Source organism: Lipotes vexillifer, unplaced genomic scaffold, assembly GCF_000442215.2.
Source record: "Lipotes vexillifer unplaced genomic scaffold, Lipotes_vexillifer_v1.1 scaffold648, whole genome shotgun sequence".
In the NCBI taxonomy this organism is placed as follows: Eukaryota; Metazoa; Chordata; class Mammalia; order Artiodactyla; family Lipotidae; genus Lipotes; species Lipotes vexillifer.
The window spans coordinates 1,465,793-1,488,185 of NW_006797096.1; the positions used below are offsets into that span (position 1 = coordinate 1,465,793).

At 37.8% G+C, this 22,393-nt stretch overlaps 1 protein-coding gene across 2 annotated transcripts in view; it reads left to right on the forward strand.

Moving 5' to 3' along the window:
- Nucleotides 1-22,393, forward strand: part of SPATS2L (spermatogenesis associated serine rich 2 like) — a 172,353-nt gene that overhangs the window by 116,758 nt on the left and 33,202 nt on the right. Inside the window, exons 6-8 of one of the 2 annotated variants that reach the window (XM_007469198.1) lie at nt 468-714; nt 18,414-18,620; nt 19,971-20,106. In XM_007469198.1, coding sequence (XP_007469260.1) covers nt 468-714; nt 18,414-18,620; nt 19,971-20,106 — 590 coding nt within the window. The remainder of the gene's footprint in view (nt 1-467; nt 715-18,413; nt 18,621-19,970; nt 20,107-22,393) is intronic. The other variant, XM_007469199.1, reaches the window with a different exon arrangement.

A 22,393-nucleotide genomic window follows, 5' to 3' on the forward strand; every position in this document is an offset into this window, starting at 1 on the left:
CCTGCCTCTCCCCCCGCCCCAGAGGATCAGAACCTTAGTGTCCTCCCTGATGCCCCCCGCCACCGCCCATCGTCTCTTTAAGAAATGAGACCTCTTCTCCAGTAGCACAATAGCTGAATTCAGGTTCTTCCAGGGCAGTTATCACAAGACTCTACTGTATGGCCATTCAGATATGTAGCAACTCAATGTGCTCAAATAATGTGTCAGCTATTGAAGCCATTTCCTGCTGCTTTTTTCCTTTTAAAGAAAACTTTTTGTTTACTATGCTTACGATGTAAAAGTTTATACAGCTCATTGTAGGAAGGAAGATATTTACCTTAACTTGGGTGGTTAATAAAGACATAGGCGTTTCACCCATTCTATCAGAAGAGCCAGAAAACAAAAAAAGGGTAACATATCTTATTTTGGTCTCTTGGGTTCACCTTCTATTTCAAGGGTGTGAGCTTCTCATTTGTTTCCCATTCTAGAACAATAAGAGAAAAAGAAGCAAGTCCAAGCAGCATCAAGGCAACAAAGATGCTAAAGACAAGGCAGAGAGGCCCGAAGCAGGGCCTGTGCAGCCACCGCCGCCAGAGATACAAAATGGCCACGTCAACGGCTGTGAGAAGGACAGCTCATCCACTGATTCTGCCAGTGAAAAACCAGCCCTTGCCCCCCGTGAGAAAAAGATCTCAATACTCGAGGAAACTTCAAAGGCACTTCCTGGGGTCACAGGTCAGTTATCCTTAAGTAAAGTTGCTTAGGAAGACATAGAAGAAAAGGATGCCAAGGGACCCACTGGGACAGTCATTGCTACTGTTGATGTTGTTGGAAGGGAAAGATCGTTCTTTTATGGTGTCCACAGATTCAAGCAGTCTTCTCGCAGGATGGTGGAGGTGGGGAGGAAGGTGACAAGGCTAAAGAAGAATTGTGCAATCTAGCCCTGCACTAAGTCAGAGGGTTTTTTTAACTAAAAAATATAGTTCTAGTCTGTATTGGGATCATCAGGAAAAAGGAAATTCCAGTTTAAGGAAATTTTCTTTGTAGACACTTTTGCTGGGATAAGGGAGGGATAATTGGTGACCAAAGGAAATGTTATTAAAGGGTAGGCCAAGTTATTTTAACTCCTGGTATTTTGTATTATGTGATAGAATATATATCCCAGGGTGTTAGAATCTGGAATGTTAATTACTTGTGCTATAGCTGTACATTCATTACTCGACAAAAGGCTACTTAATCAACTGTATGACCTTGGGGGCATCATTTCATCTCTAGTGTCCCATTTCTTTTCTGCAAAATAAGGCAGCTGTACAGGAATCTACTAGATCAGTGGTCTTCAATACTGTCTGACCCAATGCTCCATTTTTATATCAAATACTAAAATAAAATTCATAGATAATATAGTCTACCTAGAAACAAAATGTCAATAATATAAAAACATAAGAAGTTCAAGAACAACTAAAATAGAAGGCCTAATAAAATGGCCAGATGTTCACACCCAATTATAATGAATCACTTTGCACTTAAAAGAAGGGAGACAGTACTCAACTGGATAACATGAACACTGTTTATTTATATGTGATATGTGAAGTAGGAACTGAATAAGTATATTTTTATGTAGACATGGGATCACTGTGAATGCAGCTGCTACAAATACAGACTGACAAGTGCTGATTGTCAACTCAAATAATGTGACTGCCCATGTGATTGGCCACGGGATTTTCCAAATGGTGAAAAACTCTTGGTAAAGTTCTGAACACCAAAGAGTACAATTTTCTCTTAATTTCCACAGTAGTTGAACCCTAGAAATCCAAGTAAACCTTGGAAGTCCATAGGAAAACTGTACAAAAAATACTTGGGTTTACATGTCATGTGTCTAGGAGGGTGTGAGAAAGTTCAGGTTACAGGGCAGTTCTTCGTTGTGTGGGATTCCTGTGATTGTGAGTCATTTAGCATCCTGCCCCCAACACCCACCCATACACAATCATTTAGATAAATTTTAAAAGTGCCCTGTTTTTCAAAATGCCTCCTAAGATAAACCAGGGATGAATAAGACAGGGGCCCTGCTTGAGAAGGGTTTAGTCTAGCAGAAAAGACAAGTGCAAACAGAAAATCACATAGTAACCAGTATTGAATCAGGGATACCATGAGGAAGCATTAAATAACCGACACCATATGACACACTAGGAAGTTTTTTAATTGTTCACAAAGCTCTAATTTTCTTCTATAAACACATTACCTAACAACACTATTAATAGTGCTATAATTCAGATAATCCTTACTACACAAGGATTTCTTAAAAACAAACAATGAAAATAACCTACTTCTATTTAGAATCTGGATTTTCCAGTAATCTTTTAATTCAGCTTTTCCTCTGCCTACAATTTTGAGAATGTTTTGATTTATAGTCAGGGCAGGAGAAAGAAATTAAATAATCGAGTGGCACATTCCCAACTTTGCTTGTGATTTGCCTTCACACTAATTATTTCAAAAGCTAATTACTCAAGTTGCTGTTGTGATATCAATCATACACTAAAAGCGCAGCACATATAGTTGTTCATTTACTTATAATTTATACCTTCTTCCTAAAGCAATTTCAGTAACTCTATCAAGTATATGACATTAGAACGAATGCAGTATTGAATCGCTTCGCTTCACGGTGGATAGCTACCTTGAAAGTTAAGTACCCGTCCGACGAGTTCTCTGTACCAGGGGGCTTTTGTGAACCCTATCATGAAACTTTTGGTGAAGAATACTTTATTGCACAAAGAGCCATCCCAATATCCCTTCGGTTTTATAAGCTTAGCATGAAGGCATTGAGGTATGTCAGTATTATTTGTTAATAATTAATAATAAAAATCTATCACTCATGTAAATTTTTCTGTTAAAGAATAAAATGATGATAATGGAAGGTTATTAGATGTTTTTGCAAAAGGAAGGGAATCCTCCTGGTTGACCATTCATCATCAGCTCACTTATTGTGATCATAAATTTTGAAATGAGTTTATAACTAGTTAAGTTTTCCTTCCCAAAGATAATGAAGGTTCATCGGGAAGTTGATGCCAAAACTGTCAAATGACTCTGAAATGCTTATTCAGTCTATCAGAAATCCTGAGACCTCTGCTAGATATTTCACAGATGAGTGTTGGGTCTCGGGCATTCTGCACCCAATTTTGAGTAGACCTTTGGAACTGAAAAGGATGGGAATGATTCCTTACTCCACTCACTTCATAGCTGAGGAAACCAAGGCCCTTGGGTCGAGAAACTGAGAAGACCCACACCCCGGGGTAACTCTCTTTGGTTAGCAAAAGCCTGACTCAAATCGATGCAATTTTATGCACATGTTAGAGAGTTATTGCTAAAACCACAGGCTCCCTTACTCCTAAAAGATGTATAATTGAAAAATTAGGAAAAAGTAATCATAACAAAGCTAGATAATGGTATTCTGTACTTGAGTGAGTTCGAAGTATGAGCGTAAAAGAAATCTCTAGTCTGCTAGTGGCGGAGCATTTATCAAGCTTTCCAATAATGAAACTGCCTCAGGAAAGCCTGTTCTGAATGCCCAGCTGGGCAGCAGGCTGTGAACATGTGGAATGCATGTTTTATCTTTTTATAACACCTTGACATTCAAGATCTCTCTTTTTAAAAGTTTTAAAAGGATCATTTTCTGGTAGGAGAAAAGTTAACTTTAAGATATATGCAGGTGGTTCCAGGGTGTTAGTGTGACTTCCCACATGAAAAATAACCACCCAAAGCATCATCATTTCAGGCTGTAAATATAGTACTGTCGAGTGGGACAACACTGCATGTCAGCATATAGCTTTGAAGTTGGGGAGTTTGATTTAAACTTAGTACAAAATGACTTTTTTAAGGCTTGGAGTAGTTTTTTCTGTATTTCAGAATTTTTAATAACAGCTCAAATTAGATCTTTTACATAATCCAATCAAGATCATCTGCGTCCAAGTACAAACTCAGACAAGGAGTAGATCAAGATTTAGTTTTACCAAATGTAATGCCAAGGATCATTTTTATTTCTAAGGCTCCATCTAAATGACTAAAGCACATTATACCCTTAGGGTTCAGTTATCTTAAACGTTGCTCCTGCACTACTTTTCTTAGGGCTCAGATTGCTGAAATGTATAGGTGCTTATCACCGTAGGGGCCAGAATAGGAATTCAGATTCCTGTGTTGTCTTTCTCCCTCTGGACACAATTCTCATCCATCCAATAGGAAAGGAGCAGGATTATGGGCCACCAACTGGCTCCATTGAGATAAACTTGGGGGGGAGGGGCTTTCCTTGTCTTCAGCTTCTCTTCCCAGCAGGCTTCCTTTATATCCTCTCATCTTGTCAAGCATCCTGGGAAGCCAGCTCTTCTGTTACCTGTTACTTGTCTCAAACAGAAGGCCCCATGCAGTGTTCACTGACCTCCACAAACCAGACTTCGCAGTCTGCCCTGTATTGGAGGACAGGAGCAGCTCCATCGTTTTACCCTTGCAGTGCTTGGCATGCCTCTGGCACAGAACTGCTTTCTCATTCTCTAGGTGAACTGAACCAAATGTGAGAGAAAGGGTCCTGTTATTTTAGAATGTTGGCTGCTTGTCCTTCATTTGTGCTTCTTATTAAAAAGCAACAACAACAACAGACTGTTTTACAATATTTTTATAGTGTGAGGTTCCCTATAGGATTTCCAAGCAGATTGTTTAATGCTGTTGTTGGCCCTAGCTACAAGATTATTTCCCCTGCTTTTCTAAACCCTATATTGGACCAGAGGATTAGAAAAGATCAACAAGAAGAAAGCAGCTTGCCGAGAACTTTAATAGAAAAGCCAAACGTGTATATTCCAGGATTTCAGCCGTGCCAGCTCTCAGATGGAAGCAACATAATATCATAGCTAAGAACCAGAGCTTTAGCATTAAACATGTTTGGATTCAAATATTGGCCTTGTCACTTACTAGGTGTGTGACCCTGGACAAGCTAACTGCTCTGTGTTTTTATCTTCACTTGCAAAATATTCTACTTTACAAGATTGTGGTGAGCGGTAAATGAGATACATAAAGTGATCAGCACAGCATCTGGCACAAAGTAAACCCTCAAATCATTTCTTTATCTATCCAGGAAATGTTTTAAGCATCTAACATGCGCCAGGAATTCTTCTAGAAGAAGTAAACAAAATTAAAAAGTTTTTGCCCTCATGGAGAGATGCATAGTAAAGCAGAATACAGCTGAATGATTATAGATTATAGTAAATGTTGTGAAGCCAGCAAGTAGGAGAGAGACTGGGGCAGGAAGGGAATTGTGGGTAGCAACTTCAGATAAGGCCATACGTGACATGAGTGAATGAAGAGGAGATATGGATGCTGAGACATTGAGGCTGAGGATGCCCCTGTTCACATTCTGTCACATCAAGCTATCTTGGTCTGAACAGCCAACGTTTTATTTAAACTTTAATTAAGGATTATTTTAGGTGAAGCCCTTGTAGAGTTATAACTATTGGTTTTTAATTAAAGATATAGTACTTTATTCGTATATATAGCTGACATTAAGTACTGTCATGTGAACAGGCGTTTTGAAGGTTATATTTTAGAGCACATTTAGCATTATTCTCCCTCTATTATTTTGGCATCAGATCCTTGGTGTTAACTCTTGTTTGGAGTGGTGTGTTGTTCACTCTCAACATCTGCTTCCAGCAGCACTGTGTCTGAACTGTTCAGGTAGTATTAGGGGTGGCCTTACATTGTGTTTTCAATGGCTTAGGCCTCTGTTCCTTTCTGTGTGTGTGATAAAGCAGAAAGAGATGGAGACAGACATAGGATGTATCGACATGAGGACACAGGATATTAAAACCCCTCGGGTGTTTTTCTGTTACCTGGGTACAGTGAAATCCAGAGCCTTCTCCCTTCTCTTTCTCATTTGAAAACTACTTTTGCTACATCCTTACAGCAAAACCACAAACCTACTCATCTCTGAATAGCTGATACCTTTGTTCCCACTCAAACCTTGTTTACGGCAGTTTCAGTTAAAAATAGACTTAATTAAATGGAATGCACTCCTTGCAAAGAATAAAAGGCCTTCCCTTTTTTTTCCTTAATTTTGAACAAAGATCTAAATGCTTCTATCAAAATGCTATGAGAATTAAGCCTGTTTTTCAGAGAAATAAGTCTGCAAAACAAATCAAGTTAACATGCCTACCTTGTGTCATTGACAGCTTATTAATCCATCGACTTTGTTATCTATTATCTTTTAATGTAAATAAACCTGTAAAAGTATTAATGACGTTTGAGACCTTGTAAAGACAATGTAAATTAAGCTAAAAGATTGGTTTCCAATTAGAAAGCTTTTATGCCCTCTGAGCTGATCAAGTCTTATAGAACGTGAATGAAATAATAAAGTCTATCTGTATTCGATAAAGAAGTTATGAAAAGGCAGAACTGACTGACATTATGTCTTCTGAATAAACCTGTTTTGGTCTCTGTTCCAAAGTTATTGGTTCCTCTGAATTTCTGTTAATTAGCCTGTCATGTAGAGATAGAAGAATGATGAAAAATGCAAATTAAGGTGTACAATAATTGTAATGTGAAAAGAGTTTTCTTGGGGCTTCATCACTGGACCGTTATTCTGTAACATCTTAAAAGAGCTGTCTTTACTCACGGTCTCCATTCCTTTACCTCTTTCTCACTTATCAACCTGTTCCTATGGCTTACAGCCCCATTACTCCAAGGAAATTGCTCCCACCAAGTTTACCTCTAAGTCTTCTCTTACTGGCTGTTGATTGTTGAGTCTCATCAAGTCTGGGTTAGTTCCAAATCCTTTCTCACATAGAGCTATACTCTTTTTGTAGATCATTTCAGCCATACCCTAGCCTTAATTATGTACACTGGCTCACAAACTCATCATCCTAGTCGAGGCCACTCTCTGAACTCAGACTCTTACTTGACATTTTCACTTTGATATTTCAAAGCACCTTAACAACATGCTCATAACAAACTCCTGATCTCCCTTCCCAGCCTTAGCTTTCTTTCATTGTTCCTGATCTTAGTGTACCGTCCATCCATTCTGCAAGCCAGAAATCCAGGCATCAGTCATGACATCTTCCTCATCACCAAGTTCTGTTGATTCTCCTTTTCAGATATTCCTGGAATCCATCCATTTCTCACTGTCTCTACCTCTACCTTCCCATCAAAACCATCCTTTCTTGCCTCTGCTGCTCTAAGTGTCCACTCATTCATCTCCTGGCATTCACTCTGTTCCCCTCTAAATCATTCTCTATCCTGTATTCTTTTCAGATAACACATATTTGAACTCTTTAGATAAAGACCAAAAGTCTTACCCTCGCCTGCAAGCCCAGCATATTCTGGCCCCTGTGTCCCATTCCAGCCTCAATGCACAGCATGTGCATTCTTGTTCTCTGCTTCAGCCGTACTGGTGTCCTCTTAGTCCCACGTACTGGCTGTGTATAACAGTCAGGTTCAAGTCAGGAGACAGAAGCCACACCGGTTATTTGGATGGGAGGAATGTAATAGGAAGAACTGCTAACTAAAACTGTAGGAGGTGGCTAACTAATAAAAGGGGTAAGTAAGGACTCTCAGAGGTCTAGACGTGTCAAGAGAGCAGTTGCTATCTCCAGGAAGACTGGACAATAAAGGAACTAGGACTGGGAGAGTCCCCCAGTCTAAAACTGAGACTGACCTCATCAAACAAGGTGTGTGGCTACCCAGAGGAACATGCATGCCGCCTCGTGGTGGCAAGAAATCTTGGCATAGGGCCTGGCCCAAGCCGTTCTGCAGAAGCAGCCCACCATTGCCATAGGGTGTAGATAGACTGGAACTGCTCAAAGCCACTATCAGGGCTGGGGAGCCAGCGAGCATGGCATGAGAGTGCAGCTGGAGCTCCTCTGCATGGCTGCTGGCTCCTGTGGTGAATAATAATAATAATGAAGAACCAGAACCTAGACGGGAAGTGTATTTCTGTCTTCATCGCCTTGTGGGACCCCTTTGTTGCCCTCTACTGACAAAGCTAACATTCTGCCAGTTGGCAAAGCAGAATTGTTTACAGGGTCCAGCTCCAGTATCACAAAGTAGGGCAAAGAAGAGTGGATTTGGAGTTGAGAGACAATAACTTGATAACTGCCTCAAATACTGTCTCTGCCTGGAATGTACTTGCCTGCTCTCTTCATCTGATTAGTTTTTCATGTAATTTCAGGTGAGCTTAGTTGTTACTTCCATGGAGAATTCATTCTTGATATCCCTAAGTCAAATACTCCAATTGAGGATTTCATATACTGTGTACTTTTCTTTCATAACACTTAACACAGCTATAATTCTACATTTGTTTGTGTGGTGGTTTGATTTATGTGTCTTCCTATGAGACTGCAAGTTCTATAAAGATGGGAACCACAAATGTCTTTTACCACTGTTGTGTTTTTGGCGTCTAGAACAATAACTGCACATGATAGGAACTCAAGCCTTTTTCATGGTTGTATTGAATTATTAATGATAAAATATGTGGATAAGTGTAGGTTAATTCGAAAGTTTAAGTTGCTGTGCTGCTTTTTAAAGATAATTATGGATTTTGTATTTCTGGTTTTAAAGGGCGTTTATATTAATTGGAGAGATATGAAAAATGCAGTAAGGTTTAAGGGGAAAAATATCCTACCTCTCAGAAAAAAACACTGTTAAATTTCATCTCAGAATGTTTTAAATGCACAGATATATAGGGATTGTTTTTACAAATATTATATAGCGGGTGAACTTTTGTATTCTGCTTTTTACTTAACATGACATTATAAACATTACCTCATCATTGTATGTTCTTTAAAAACATGACCTTAATGGCTGCAATTTGCCATGTTTATTTTAATTATTCCCAAAATGTTGTCCATGTGCATTGTTTCCGTTTGTTTGCTATTATAAGCAATGCTGTAGCAAACATTTCTTGTATATAAATCTTTATGAACAATTATGATTATTTCCTTGGCATATTTTCTTAGAAGTGGAATTATTGGGCTCAAAGGGTATGGATATTTTTTAAGTGCTTAATATATTAATTAATATATTGCTGTCCAGAAAGATTGCACTAATCTCATTGTTTTTATTTGTAAAACTGATTAGTAGAAAGATGGAACATTTTTAAGACGTTTAATTTCCATTTCCATTTCTTCTTTTGTGAGTACTTAAGAACACTAAGATCAATGATTAAAGAACTACCAATTACTTTATTATTGGTTATTATAAAACACTATTGAATTCACTTAAGTATTGATACTTTTAAGAGAATGGTAATGCTTTAAGTAACACAGATATTAGCAATTTTAGGCATTATTTTATAACAACAAAATTATTTTTTGTTTATCAGTTTTTTCTAGATAGAACTACTTTACAATACTAAGTTAACTGTCATCAAATGATGTGATTTACTGAAATTACATTTGTATAGGAGACTATGAAATCATCTTAACTCAATGGGTTAAAATAATTGTTTTAGAACTACTCTGTATTTAAGACATCCTTTAAATTTAGATTTGAATTCTGCATATACTTCCTTCAGTCTACTTTTAAGTACACGAGGCTTTCACTAAAAAGTAAAAGCTAAAGAGAAAAAGGAGTTTTCAGAAACTTTCAAATCTGAACACATACATGGCTGTACATATGTTATGAAAATCTTTGAATCTAAGTTCACATATTTCTCCCAAAAGGAAGATTTGTTTTCTCTGGTGCTGTTAACAAAAAACAACCACCACAGTTCATGTTTTGCTCTGTAAAATAAATCAAGTCAAGGACAAGTCCAATATGTAAGTTGATACTGAGATTTAGTAACTGGAAAATTGATAGTTCTCAGTATTGGCAAGAGTTAAGTGTGAGAACAATTGCATGCATTACAGCTGAATGTCAGTGGGTCCAAGTGACTGGAAAATAATTTGGCAAAGCATATCAAGAATTTTTTAAGAAAAAGAAAGGCATGAATTTATATCTTCTTCATCATAAACCCCACTGAATTATAGTAAAGGATTTTTAAATATAGAAATCCACAATAATGAAGAAAAGGGAAAAGAGGGCCTCAGTTTCTAGAGGAAGGAAAGTAGGTGGAAGAGCATTGACTGATGAAGCAGAGTATGGGAAACTGCAGCATAGAATTCAGAGGGAGAGAGCTTTGGGAGGGAGGAGGCTGACTGCCTGTCAGAAAATAGGGAAACTCTGGATTTGGAGTCAGCAGATAGGATGGGGGGCAAACTTAAAAGAAATATAAAACAGGGTAATTAAATAAAGTTATTTTAAAGAACAGTCTACTATCCCCTTACCTACTTCCATTCCAGCTCGTTTTATAAGATGCCTAACATTTGCCTTCAAGGCAAAAGGCAGGGTTGTGGGGAGCAGAGAGTGATATGCTGGTATTTTAATGACTTATTAGAACAAAATACAAAACTCTTTAGAGGAAAATAACAAAATCCAATGTTTCTCAATGTGTCATCCACAATATTCAGTATCCAGTTTAAAAAATTACTAGACATGGGAAGAAGAAAATGTGACCTATAGTGAAGGAAAAGATTAGTCATTAGAAGCAGACCCATAGACAACCCAGATGCTGGAATCAGCAGATAAGGATTATAAATATGTTTTAAAATTTTACCAAAAAAAGGTGAAGAGAGGAGAATTTTAGGAGAGGTAAAAAGAATAAAATGGAAATCCTAGAACTAAAAAGTACAATAACTGAATTTTTTTTGAAAGTCATCAGACGCCTTTGGCAGCAGTTTGGACAATAAAGACTAAAGGATCAGTGAACTTGAAGACAGGTCAGAAGAAATCATCCAAACTGAAGAACAGGGACTTCCTTGGAGGCCCAGTGGTTAAGACTCCACGCTTCCACTGCATGGGGCATGGGTTCGATCCCTGGTCGAGGAACTAAGATTAATTAATTAATTAATTAAAACCAAAAATAAACAAACTGAAGAACAGAGAAAAAGATTCAAAGAAAAAACAAAACAGCAACAAAAAAGCAGAGCCTCGGTGACTTAAGGGACAGTATCAAGCAGTCTCACAGATATGCAATAGGAATCTCAGAAGAAAAAAAGAAGAGAATGGAGGGAGGGTGCTTATGGAGAAACAATGGCCACAGTTTTTACAAAATCAGCATAAAACAACCACCCACAGATCCAAAAAGCTCAGCAAAATCCAAGCAGAGTAAATGATAGAAAATCACACCAAAGCATATCATAGTCAAACTGCTAAAAGTCAAAAGTGAAGACAAAAATCTTAAAAGCAGCCAGGGGAAAAAAAGACACATTGCAAACAGGAAACAACAAAAAGAATAAAGGTTGACTTCTCATCGGAAACAATATGGGCCAGAAAGCTCTAGAATGAAATCTGTAATGTAATGGGAATAACTGCCAATACGGAATTGTATATCTAGTGAAAATATCCTTCAAAAAGGACGGTAAAGCTAAGATAATTTCAGATAAACAGAAGCTGAAAGAATTCATCACCAGCAGACTTGCACTACAAAACAAGCTGAAAGATATTCTTTGGGCTGAAAGTAAATGATACCAGATTGAAATCTGGATCTGCTGGAAGAAATGAAAAATACTGAAAATGGTAAATATATGGATAAAAAGAAAAGTTTTTTTTCTCTTATTTTTTTTAAAAAAACAATTGACTGTGTAAAGCAAAAACAATAACAATGTATTGTGAGGTTTACAACAAGTGTAAAGGTAAAATATGTGACTATAAATATACAATTGACAGGAGTGGGTAAGTGGAATTATATACTATTGTATGGTTGTTGCATTATACATGAGACAGTATAATATTGATTCAGAGGACACTGTAATAAATTAATGATACATACTGTAATCCTTGGAACAGTCTCTAAAGACAAAGAATGAAGAGGTATCACAAAAAAAGATAAGACTATTACTTGAAAACAAATTCACCTAAAAGAAGTAAGGAAAAAGATCAAAGAGATAAAGAATAGACACAACTCAAAATGGTAAACATAACCCAATAATACCAAAAATTACATTAAATGGAGATGGACTAAAAACTCGAATTAAAAAGCAGAGATTGACAGCCTGGATAAAATAGCAAGACCCAACTATATGCTGATTACAAGAGATGCACTTTACATAGAAAGAGAGACAGGCCTAAAGTTAAAGGAGAAAGGAAAAGATATACTATCCAAAAGGTAAGCATAATAAAGTTGGTGAGGCTATATTAGCACCAAAGAAGATTTCAATACAAGGAATATTACCAGAGATAATTAGGATCTTTTCATAATAATAAATTGATCAATTCCTTAAGAAGACATACACCTAACAACAAAGCTTCCAGACCCATGAAGCAGCAATTGATAGAACTAAAGAAAGAGACAAATCCACAATAGTTATGGGTTTTATCACCATTTTCTTAGCAACTGATAGAGCAAGTATATTAAAAATCAGTAAGAGTGTAAAAGATTTGAACAATATTATCAACCAACTTGACCTAATTGACATTTGTAGTACACTACACCCAACAACTTCAAGAGCACATGGCATTTTCACCAAAATAGGCCAATCACTGGACCATACAATAAGTTTCAAAACAAAATTTAAGTTTTGAAATCTTTAGAGTATGCTCTTTGACCAAAAATAGAAGTAAGTTAACAATTAATAGCAATAAGATATCTAGAAAATTTCCAAAAATTCAGAAGTTAATCAGCCTTCTAAATAATTCATTGGTCAGGAATTCCCTGGCAGTCCATTGCTTAGGACTCCCGCTTTCATTGCTAAGGGCCCAGGTTCAATCCCTGGTCAGGGAACTAAGATCCCGCAAGCTACATGGTGCGGCCAAAATAAATAAATAAAAATAAATAAATAATCCATTGGTCAAAGAAAAAAATTCACAAGAGATACTAGAAAATATTTTGAACTACATCATAATGAAAATACAATAACCCAATTACCAATATCGGTAATGAAATTGACCCTGACCCCTCGTTCATTTAAAGACTAACAACAAACAGGATATTATAAGCAACTTTATGCCAAAAAGTGAAATGGATAAATTTCTTAAAAAAATACGAATTACTAAAATGTACATAAGAAATAGAAAATTTGAATAGCCCGAAACCTATCAAAGCAATTGGTAATTAAAATTCCAGGCCCAGATTGCTTCACCAGTGAACTCTTAAAAACATTTTAGAAAGAAATAATAGCAATCTTAAACATATTTTTATTTTCTGAAATAGTTTAGAAATAGAAGGAAGGGAGCACTTTTCAACACTTTTAATGAGGCCAGCATAACCTTATGAAAACCTGACAAAAATCATTACAAGAAAAATTTAGGAACCATATTGCTCATGAGTAAAAGAGCAAAATCCTCAACAAAATATTAGCAAACTGAAGTAAGCAATATTTAAACCCAAGATAATACACCACGACCAGGGTACTTTTTTCCAGGAATGCAACATTGATTTAGCATTTAAAAACCAATCAGTGTAATTTACTGCATTAACAAAATCAAAGAGAACAACAGCATGGTCATCTCAAATCACTTGACAAAATAAAAACTCCCAGAATATAAGAGAATTTACTGATAAACATATGAAAAATATACTATACAGCTAATATAATACTTGATAATAAAATATTGAATGTAGTTTTCCTAAGATCAAGAACAATGCAAGGATGATTATTCTACATTGTACTAGGATTCCTAACCAGTCCAATAAGACAAGGAAAGATTGGAAAGGAAGAAATAAAACTTCATTTACAGATGTCATTATTGCCCATGTAGAAAATTTTAAGAAAGCTACAAAACAAAACAAAACAAAAAACTAATAAGGAAGTTAGCAAGGTGTTTTAGGTACAAGCTCAAATATATAAAAAGTTAATTTGTATTTCTGCATTCTAGCAACCAGCAGTTGGGAAATGAAATTTTAAAAAATTATATACAGTGACATTTTGCATGTCATCTAAAATACCTAGGAATAAATTTAACTAAAGATGCACAAGACACTAAAAACTATAAAACAATGCTGAGACAAATTAAAGAAAACCTAAAAAAATGGGAAGATATATCATGTTCAATGATCAAAAGATGCAAGATTGTTAAGAAACCAGTTATCTCTAAATTGATTTATAGATTCAATGCAAACCAGTCAAAATCTCATCAGATTTTTTTCGTAGAAATACACATATTGAAATGCAAAGGGCCTAAGATCTTGAAACAGTCTTGAAAAAGAAGAGCAAAGTTGGAGGACATTCATTACCTGATATTAAGACTCATTATATAGTAATTAGTAAATAAGGTAGTGTGGTATCGGGGTGAGGAGAAACAGATCAGTGGAATAGAATGGAGTTCAGAAATAGAATACCATATATACAGTCAATTGATTTTCAACAAAGGTGCCAAGACAGTACAGTGGGGAAAGGTCAACTCAGATTTATCATGCTGGAGTCTTATATTACTTTTTCAATTTTATATACTAGCTATTAAGGGCAGAGAGACTATGTCCCATTTAACTCCTGTGAATTAGCCAAGGCAAAAGCACATAGTGAGTGGGCACTCCATACAGGTCTGTTGAGTTAAACTGAATCAGAAGCCAGAACCATACTCAAGAAGTTATATAAATATTGGGATTTGATAAATATTTTTAATAAAAGGAAGGCTTAGGTAGTAGATTCAAAAACACATAAGCTGCTAGGAGCAATTTTTTAAATACATGGACAAGGATTAAATTAAAACGTATATAATTTTTATTGAAATCTGGGCAGATTGGGTGTTTCCAGAGAGAACTTTTCTTTCCAAGATGTAGCTACTTTGGTTCAAGTATTTGATGACTATAGGATAAAGACACAGCCAGAGACTCATATCAAACTAGGCTCCCTATAATTGGAAAGGCCCCAGGCATGCACAGTACCAAAGTAATGCTGATTCAATCATTCATGCATCCATTCAGTATTCATCATGTACTCACAAGGCACCAAGCATGTAATGATGAACAAAATAATACATCACTGTCTCCACTTTCCTCATGTAGAAATTGCAGAGGATATTTTAAGTTTGCACTAAAATCAATACTCTCTCAGTCTAGAGAGACCAACAATCTCGTGCTTCTTTTGGTGTATATTAGTGCTTTTGAATAGAAATGTAATGTGAGCTATATATATAATTTAAAATTTTCTAGTAGACACATTAAAAAAGTAAAAAGAAGCTGGTGAATTAAATTGAGTAATATATCTTATCTAACAACATACCCAAAATCATTTTGACATGTGATCAATATTTTTTAATTATCAAAGGAATTTTTTTTTTTAAAGAAGATGTTGGGGGTAGGAGTTTATTAATTAATTAATTTATTTTTGCTGTGTTGGGTTTTCGTTTCTGTGCAAGGGCTTTCTCTAGTTATGGCAAGCAGGGGCCACTCTTCATTACGGTGCGCGGGCCTCTCACTATCGCGACCTCTCTTGTTGCGGAGCACAGGCTCCAGACGCGCAGGCTCAGTAATTGTGGCTCACGGGCCTAGTTGCTCTGTGGCATGTGGGATCCTCCCAGACCAGGGCTCGAACCCGTGTCCCCTGCATCAGCAGGCAGATTCTCAACCACTGCACCACCAGGGAAGCCCCAAAGGAATACTTTTAACTCTTCTTTTTTTGTACTGAGCCTTCAAATTTCAGTGTGTAATTTACACTTACAGCCAACTTGATTCAGACAAGCCATATTTCGAGTGTTCAATAGCCACATGTGGCTAGTGGCTACCTTAATGGACAGTGATATGAAACAACTCCAAGTCAACTATAGTCTATTGAAGTTTACAGGTAGAAAACTGATGGTACTTCTAGCCCATAATGTTAGAGGAAAATCACTGTATCCAGGAAAGAACTCTAGTTATTCTGTTGCGAGAAATATCTGGATTTGTGGTCAAGCTGAACCTACTTCTATTATGGTTCTATAACTCTCCACCAGTTTTCATCTGAAAGAGTCCTAGAGTTTTACTTATTTGGAGACAGATCTGTACAGCCAGTGTGCAAACATATCCAAGTAGTCTTTGAGAATTCAGATCTTTCCAGCATTCAATGACCTCACTAATGAGACAGCTTTTCAGGACCTGAAAAGATACTACTACTCAAATTTCTCAATAAATAGTTTTTGGATGAATGATGAACCAGTAGCCCACATATCAGTTCTCTGATACACAAACAAAATATTTCCAGCTCTAGGTTAATGAGCCCAAGCTCATTTGCATGCTTGTCTTCCATTTAAAATGCTTTTGCATTCAACAGAATAATATTTTCCTCTGTTCTAAGGTCTTTATTTCCACTAGGCTATAATAGAAATCCCCTTATTTTCAAGAATAACAGTAATTTACTATACTATGTACAATGAGCTGTATTTTACATTCTCAATTTATAATATTTCATCAAGCCTGAATCTCAGCTATGATTTAGAGAGGGAGTGAGGTGGAACCAGCCTATACTTAATTACTTTTAACAAAACATTTATAGATTCATCCAAAAATTAGTTTTTTGAGACTTCCCTGATGGTCCAGTGGTTAAGACTGCACGCTTCCACTGCAGGGGGGCACAGCTTCAATCCCTGGTCAGGGAACTAAGATCCCACATGCCACGGGGCACAGCCGCCCCCCCAACAAAAAAATTAGTTTTTCACAGTAGAGTTTCTCCTGGTGGGTGGTACTACCTAGGTACCACCCATCTCCACCCCAACAGAAATACCTAGGAAGTTGAATCCTGGATCTACTTCTGAATTGAAATCTCTGGAGGTGGTGCTGGGGAATATGCATTTGCAGTAAGTACTAGGGGAAAACTCATGCACACTAAAGTTTGACAACTACTGCTCTGCAGGGAAGTTCCAAACTTTATTATAACTAAAGATAAAATTGTATACTACCATTTAAATCTGTTTTATTACTGGAGGAAATGATGTTTTCAGTACTTATTTACTTTGTTCACCACCTGGGCTGAACATTTCATTGGATGCTGTAATTTCCCTTTAAGTAAATTTTAAAGGGCACTCAGTATTCAGCCCATAAAAACATATGCTGTGCCTTTTTCATATATAGGTAGTAAATGATGGTTTCAACTAAAGTCAAATTTACCCATCATAAATGGGCAAATGTCTAAAATCAAATTGACAAGGACCAGATCGTATTCTTTTGTACTTTCCAAGTGTACTCTCTGTAATGTTTGTGACAGTGTCAGGAAAGGTATTCTTTGTTTCTTGTTTTTTTCCTATGAAATCATTTTAAGAGTACTTTAATTCAGTCACAATTCTACAGATAGCTATTGACCTAGACACAAGTACTGGAGCTTCAAAAATGAATATGATTTTAGCACCTGCCTTCAAGTGCGTCATAGCCTCTGCAAGGAAGGGACAGACATGGAAACCTCGTGTTAGAGTATAATGCACTAAGTTTTTACAAGGCACCACGGAGTAGAGAGAAGTGAGGCAGGGTGACTCTCTGAAAGGGGGCTGGGTGTCACAGAGATGATGTGCTCTGTTTGGGTATAAGCTGCAGTTGGCCAGAGAAGTGCAGTCATTCCTGCAGGGTCATCCAGACATCGGGAAGATCAGAATGTGCCAAACCTGCGCTCTTTCCACTACACCCAGCTTTCTCTAAGAACCTGACCTGCAAAAGCATGCCGGCTTCCCCTTTTCTCACACCCAAAGCTCTCTCTGGTTGTGAGTAAGATGTTAATGGTGATACATTTCCTTTTCAGGCCACTAAGGTGCTATTTAATTCACTCCAGCAATAACTAAATAGGAACCTACCTTTAAAAGATGCTGAAAGCAATGCGCTGCTTAATTTATTGCCACATCTGTTAAAGCTCCAGAGAGAATCTGACTCCCTAGATTTTAAATATAGTTGAGTTACTGTGATGATGTTTCCTGATTTAATCCTTCCATAAATTAGACGAAATGATCATAGAACCTGTTGTCACTACATTCTTGCCCTATCTCCAGTCACTCTTCTGCCTTCATTAATTCTGAATAAAATACCACAAGACATTGATGTAGCACTTGGAGGTGGGAGGGCTATGTTTTTATAGCCTCAGTATGAAATCATACTTAAAGACGCCTAAGCCTTTACTGAATGGGGGAAAACAAACTGTTCACCTCATGTAAGGCTCCTAATGACCTTCCTGGGTGGTTATGGGTGAGGAAACTAAGGCTCAGAGATAAGTGGCTCGCCTGGGGTCACTCTGCAAGTAATTACTGGAGCCAAAACACCCACCCAGGTCTTGTAACTCCAAGTACAAGGTTCTTTCAGTATATCCTTTCATCTCCTGGGGCATCTATTAAAACAGTTTCTTGACTGTTTGCAGTGAAAGGCACTATTGCCAACATGTAAACAGAAACAAAAATCGCGGCATCCCCCATCACTTTATCATCAGTGTTTTTAGTTTATCACTTCACAGTCATTATTTGGTGTTTTCTTACAGAAGGCAACAGACCACTGCAACAGAAAGTATCCTTAGATGGGAACCCCAAACCTATACATGGAACACCAGAGGGGTCAGATGGCCTACACTGGTCAGCTGAGCAGCCTTGTAACCCAAGCAAGCCTAAGGCAAAAACTTCTCCTGTTAAGTCCAATGCCCCTGCAGCTCATCTTGAACTAAAGCCAGATGAGTTGGCAAAGAAAAGAGGTAAAGTGATTTCTTTTGCACAAATGATTCAACACATTTTGTACACACAGAGGAGTACCCGAATGACAGAACTTTCCAAAAGATGCTGCTTAGTGAAGAGAGATACACATGAAATTGCATTTCTTTCTGTGAGCCACATAGGTTGAAAGCCAGATGTGATTCCTTCATTGTTAATTAAAGGTCTTGAATGTTTAAGTGGAATTATATCCCCTTTTTCTGCCCCTCTGTGGCCGTTCTACTCTTTGTAGGCATGGGTAAATTTGCACCACAAATACTTTCTCCCCTTACATCCTATAAAGCAAATGTTAATGCAGGAGCTCTTTTAGCAATGTGAAGGCTGAATGTTTCCCCAATATGTGAGTTTGTAAGTGCTGAACTTGCACTGAATGAAGATGAGTTTAGAGGCTGCTGTGTCTTCTTCTGATATGACCTTCCTCACGTAAATTCAGTTCTGTGTTAGGACTTGCAGACGATATACTCTGAAAGAGAGTTTTATGTTTGACACATTATATTTTTATCACTTTTTGAGCTTTGATATACTTTACACATAACTGGTATTAAAAACGAAAGGGGCTAAATCACTTCCTTTCTGATTTTGCCAGAAGATTAAACAATACTCTTCTCATTCAGCCTCAGGTGCATCTGGTTTCCTTGGCTTGCGTTTGATTATACCTTCTCACTTTTCTTGAGAGAGATTTCTTTCTTCTAAGAAACATGCCCTTGTTGGGATAAGTACAATTTGCCTGTTTGCTCTGCACTGTCTGTAAACCCTAGTGACAGTTTCAGGAAATCAGGCAAGATTGGCACCCACAGAGCTGCTTTAAGTGCTGCTGCTATAATTACAGGCCTGGCTCAGGACTGATGGGGCCAGAGCCAGGGTACCTGGCAGCGATGCTCTGTCCTCTCTCTAGCCCATTTGTACCTCTCCCAACCTCTCTGTCATTTTCCTCTTCCAAAAGCCCTGCTGGCTTTAAACTACGCAGAGTGGTGTCTATCGAGAGAGCCAGCAGCACAAATGGTCTTTAGACGTATCAGATTCTAAGAAACTACAGTTTGCAATAGAACATAATGATCAGAGCCTCTTTCCAAAGGGCAGAGGAGACACATGTGCCCCAAATGGCCCATCCAGAGAGCCCACTGTTAAGATCCCAGCTGTCCCAGGGGCCACACAACCACCCAGTCTGGGTTGTAAACATCCTTGTAAAGGAACATTTTTTTCCATTGAAAAACAAAAGACAAATCTCTCTCTTTTTATTGGAAGGGGGTGAGTTAGTTGCTTTTGTTGTTGTTTAGCTCAAAAATAAAAAAAAGTGCTCGCTTTAACATGCTTTCTCTTGACATTAATTTTAGGCCCAAATATTGAGAAATCGGTGAAGGATTTGCAACGCTGCACTGTGTCTCTAACTAGATATCGCGTCATGATCAAGGAGGAAGTGGATAGTTCAGTGAAGAAAATCAAAGCTGCCTTTGCTGAATTACACAACTGGTGAGTAATTTGACTTAGAAACTATAAATTTACGGCACTTCAGCCATTCCTATAGGTAAAGACATCAGATGGAAAATGTTGTGTATTTAATCCATAAACATCACAGAACAACACTTCAGCAGATTTTCTTAAGCCCTGCAGACAGATGCATATATCTTGGGAATAAAAAAGAAGAGAAAATGTTGGAATAAAGAGAAACCTGATAGACATAATTCGTTGGAGTTTGAAGTTGGCCCAAAAGTATAGGAATGATGTAGAACACAACCTCAACAAAGAACAAAACATCAAAAATGATATTTTTGACAAATCTTTGGAAGGTTAACATCATGAATGCTACTCAGAAGAAAATACTTTCCAGCCTGATATCATCATAAAATAAGAAAAACTCCCTTAACAAAACTGAGAAACGTCTTAGGTAAGCTTAGTGATAGAACCCCATTCTTGGGTATCTTTAAGACTGGAATTAAGAAATGGTACACCAGTGTGGTTTTGGTCCTGCCCTGTCCTGCTCTGCAACAGATTTTGATGGAAGACATTTCTTTCAGCCCTATGCTTTTGCTCATGTCCACAACTGGAATGAAATACCTCTTAGTAAAAAGGTTAAGTTATTATGAGGAGGAAAATGTTACCAGTGTATACATCAGGACGCTTTCACTTTCAAGTGACAGAAACTCAAGTCACACTAGTTAATGAGAAAAGAGGACTTATTGACTGATGTACATGAAAATTCCAGAAGATTCCTTTAGGCAAATTTGGTTCTAAGCCCAATATGTTATCAGGATTCAATTTTTCTGTCTCTGCCTCCTTTCTTCTTTCAGTGTCTCCCACAATCTCCTGGTTCTGCTTATTCTTGGCTTCATTCTTAGGTACTGTCTCCATGTAGCAGCCAAGATGACACGCTGGCAGCTCCAAGCTTACATAATCTTTAGCCCCTGTGATCTGAGAGAGGGCTTCGTTTCCAGTAGTTCCAACAAAAAGTCCAAAAGGCCTAATTCCCATTGGCTGGGTTGGGTCATGTATCTGTCAATAAACCAGTCCCTGTGGCTAGAGGGACAGAGTTTTCCCACTAGCCAGGCCGGAGTCATGTGCCTACCACAGAGTTAGTGGTGGGGGGAGCCCCACCTGAACTCCATGAACTGAGACTTGAAGAGCCATGATTCCCGGGAGGAAACATGGTGTTAAAGAAGAAAATATAGAACAAAGAAAACACATGTCCACAATGCCCAGGCTCACATAACATGTTCCCTATATTGGCGTCCTGTGATTCTGGAATTTGATCACAGCTTCCACATATTCTTCCCATTCTAAGTCCTTTTCTTGACACTGATGTGCTTTTTTGCTAATTGTAGAGTTGCGTAAAACTAAGGATTATGCCGAGCGCTAACCTAATCTAAAATTCTTGAACTTTAAACCATCTGCTACATATAATGTGAGATTCCAAGAGTGCATAGACACCAGGGACTTGAAAGAAAGCCTCTCCTTCAGTTATTCAGTGAGGAATCATTTACCCTCCACCCCGTCACACCATCTCAACCTTTGTGGAACACTGCTCTGTTTGATCAGATTATAACCTCACCAATTGTTCAAAGCAAACTCCGAGAATACGTTTGAAAGTACTCGGAGAAGGTAAAGATGCTATATAGATAAAAGGTGTTATTATTATCATCATCATCATTTTTTTAATTTTACAGTTATATGACTTTTACAATTTATCCTTAAGCTACCCTAATATATAAAAGCACACTCAACATCCAGGCCTGTTCTCGAGAGCCAGAGTCAGCCCACTTCACCTGTAAAGGGCCAGCTCGTAAAAATCTGAGCTTTACGGGTGGTAAGGTCTGAGTGCACCTACTCAGGCCTGCTGTGGTGGCGTGGAAGCAGCCAGAGGTCACACAAGAGAGGCAGTGGGCCATCTCTGGCTCATGGGGGTCGTAGTTTGCCAGCCTCTGTCTGGAGGCATTAGTGAGCTGCTCACAGAAGACCACTCTGTCTTGTCCTTTTGTGTGGCATTTTAGAATAAACTCTTCCTCTGAGGCCTCTGTATGATACCTTCCAACTGAGTGACTCACGCACTAATTGACAAAGTGTAGCAATGACCTCAAATTACCTCTCTCCTCCAGCTGCTCTGAATACTTTTATTTTTTATTTTATTTTATTTCCTTAGTAAAATGAACATCACATGGCTCACGAGACATCTTGAGATTTAGAACAGATTCTTTGAGTGCTTTACTCCTCAAGAGCTGGAAGTGTGAGGCCAGGAAGGTCAGCACCCAGGGAAGTTGTGTAT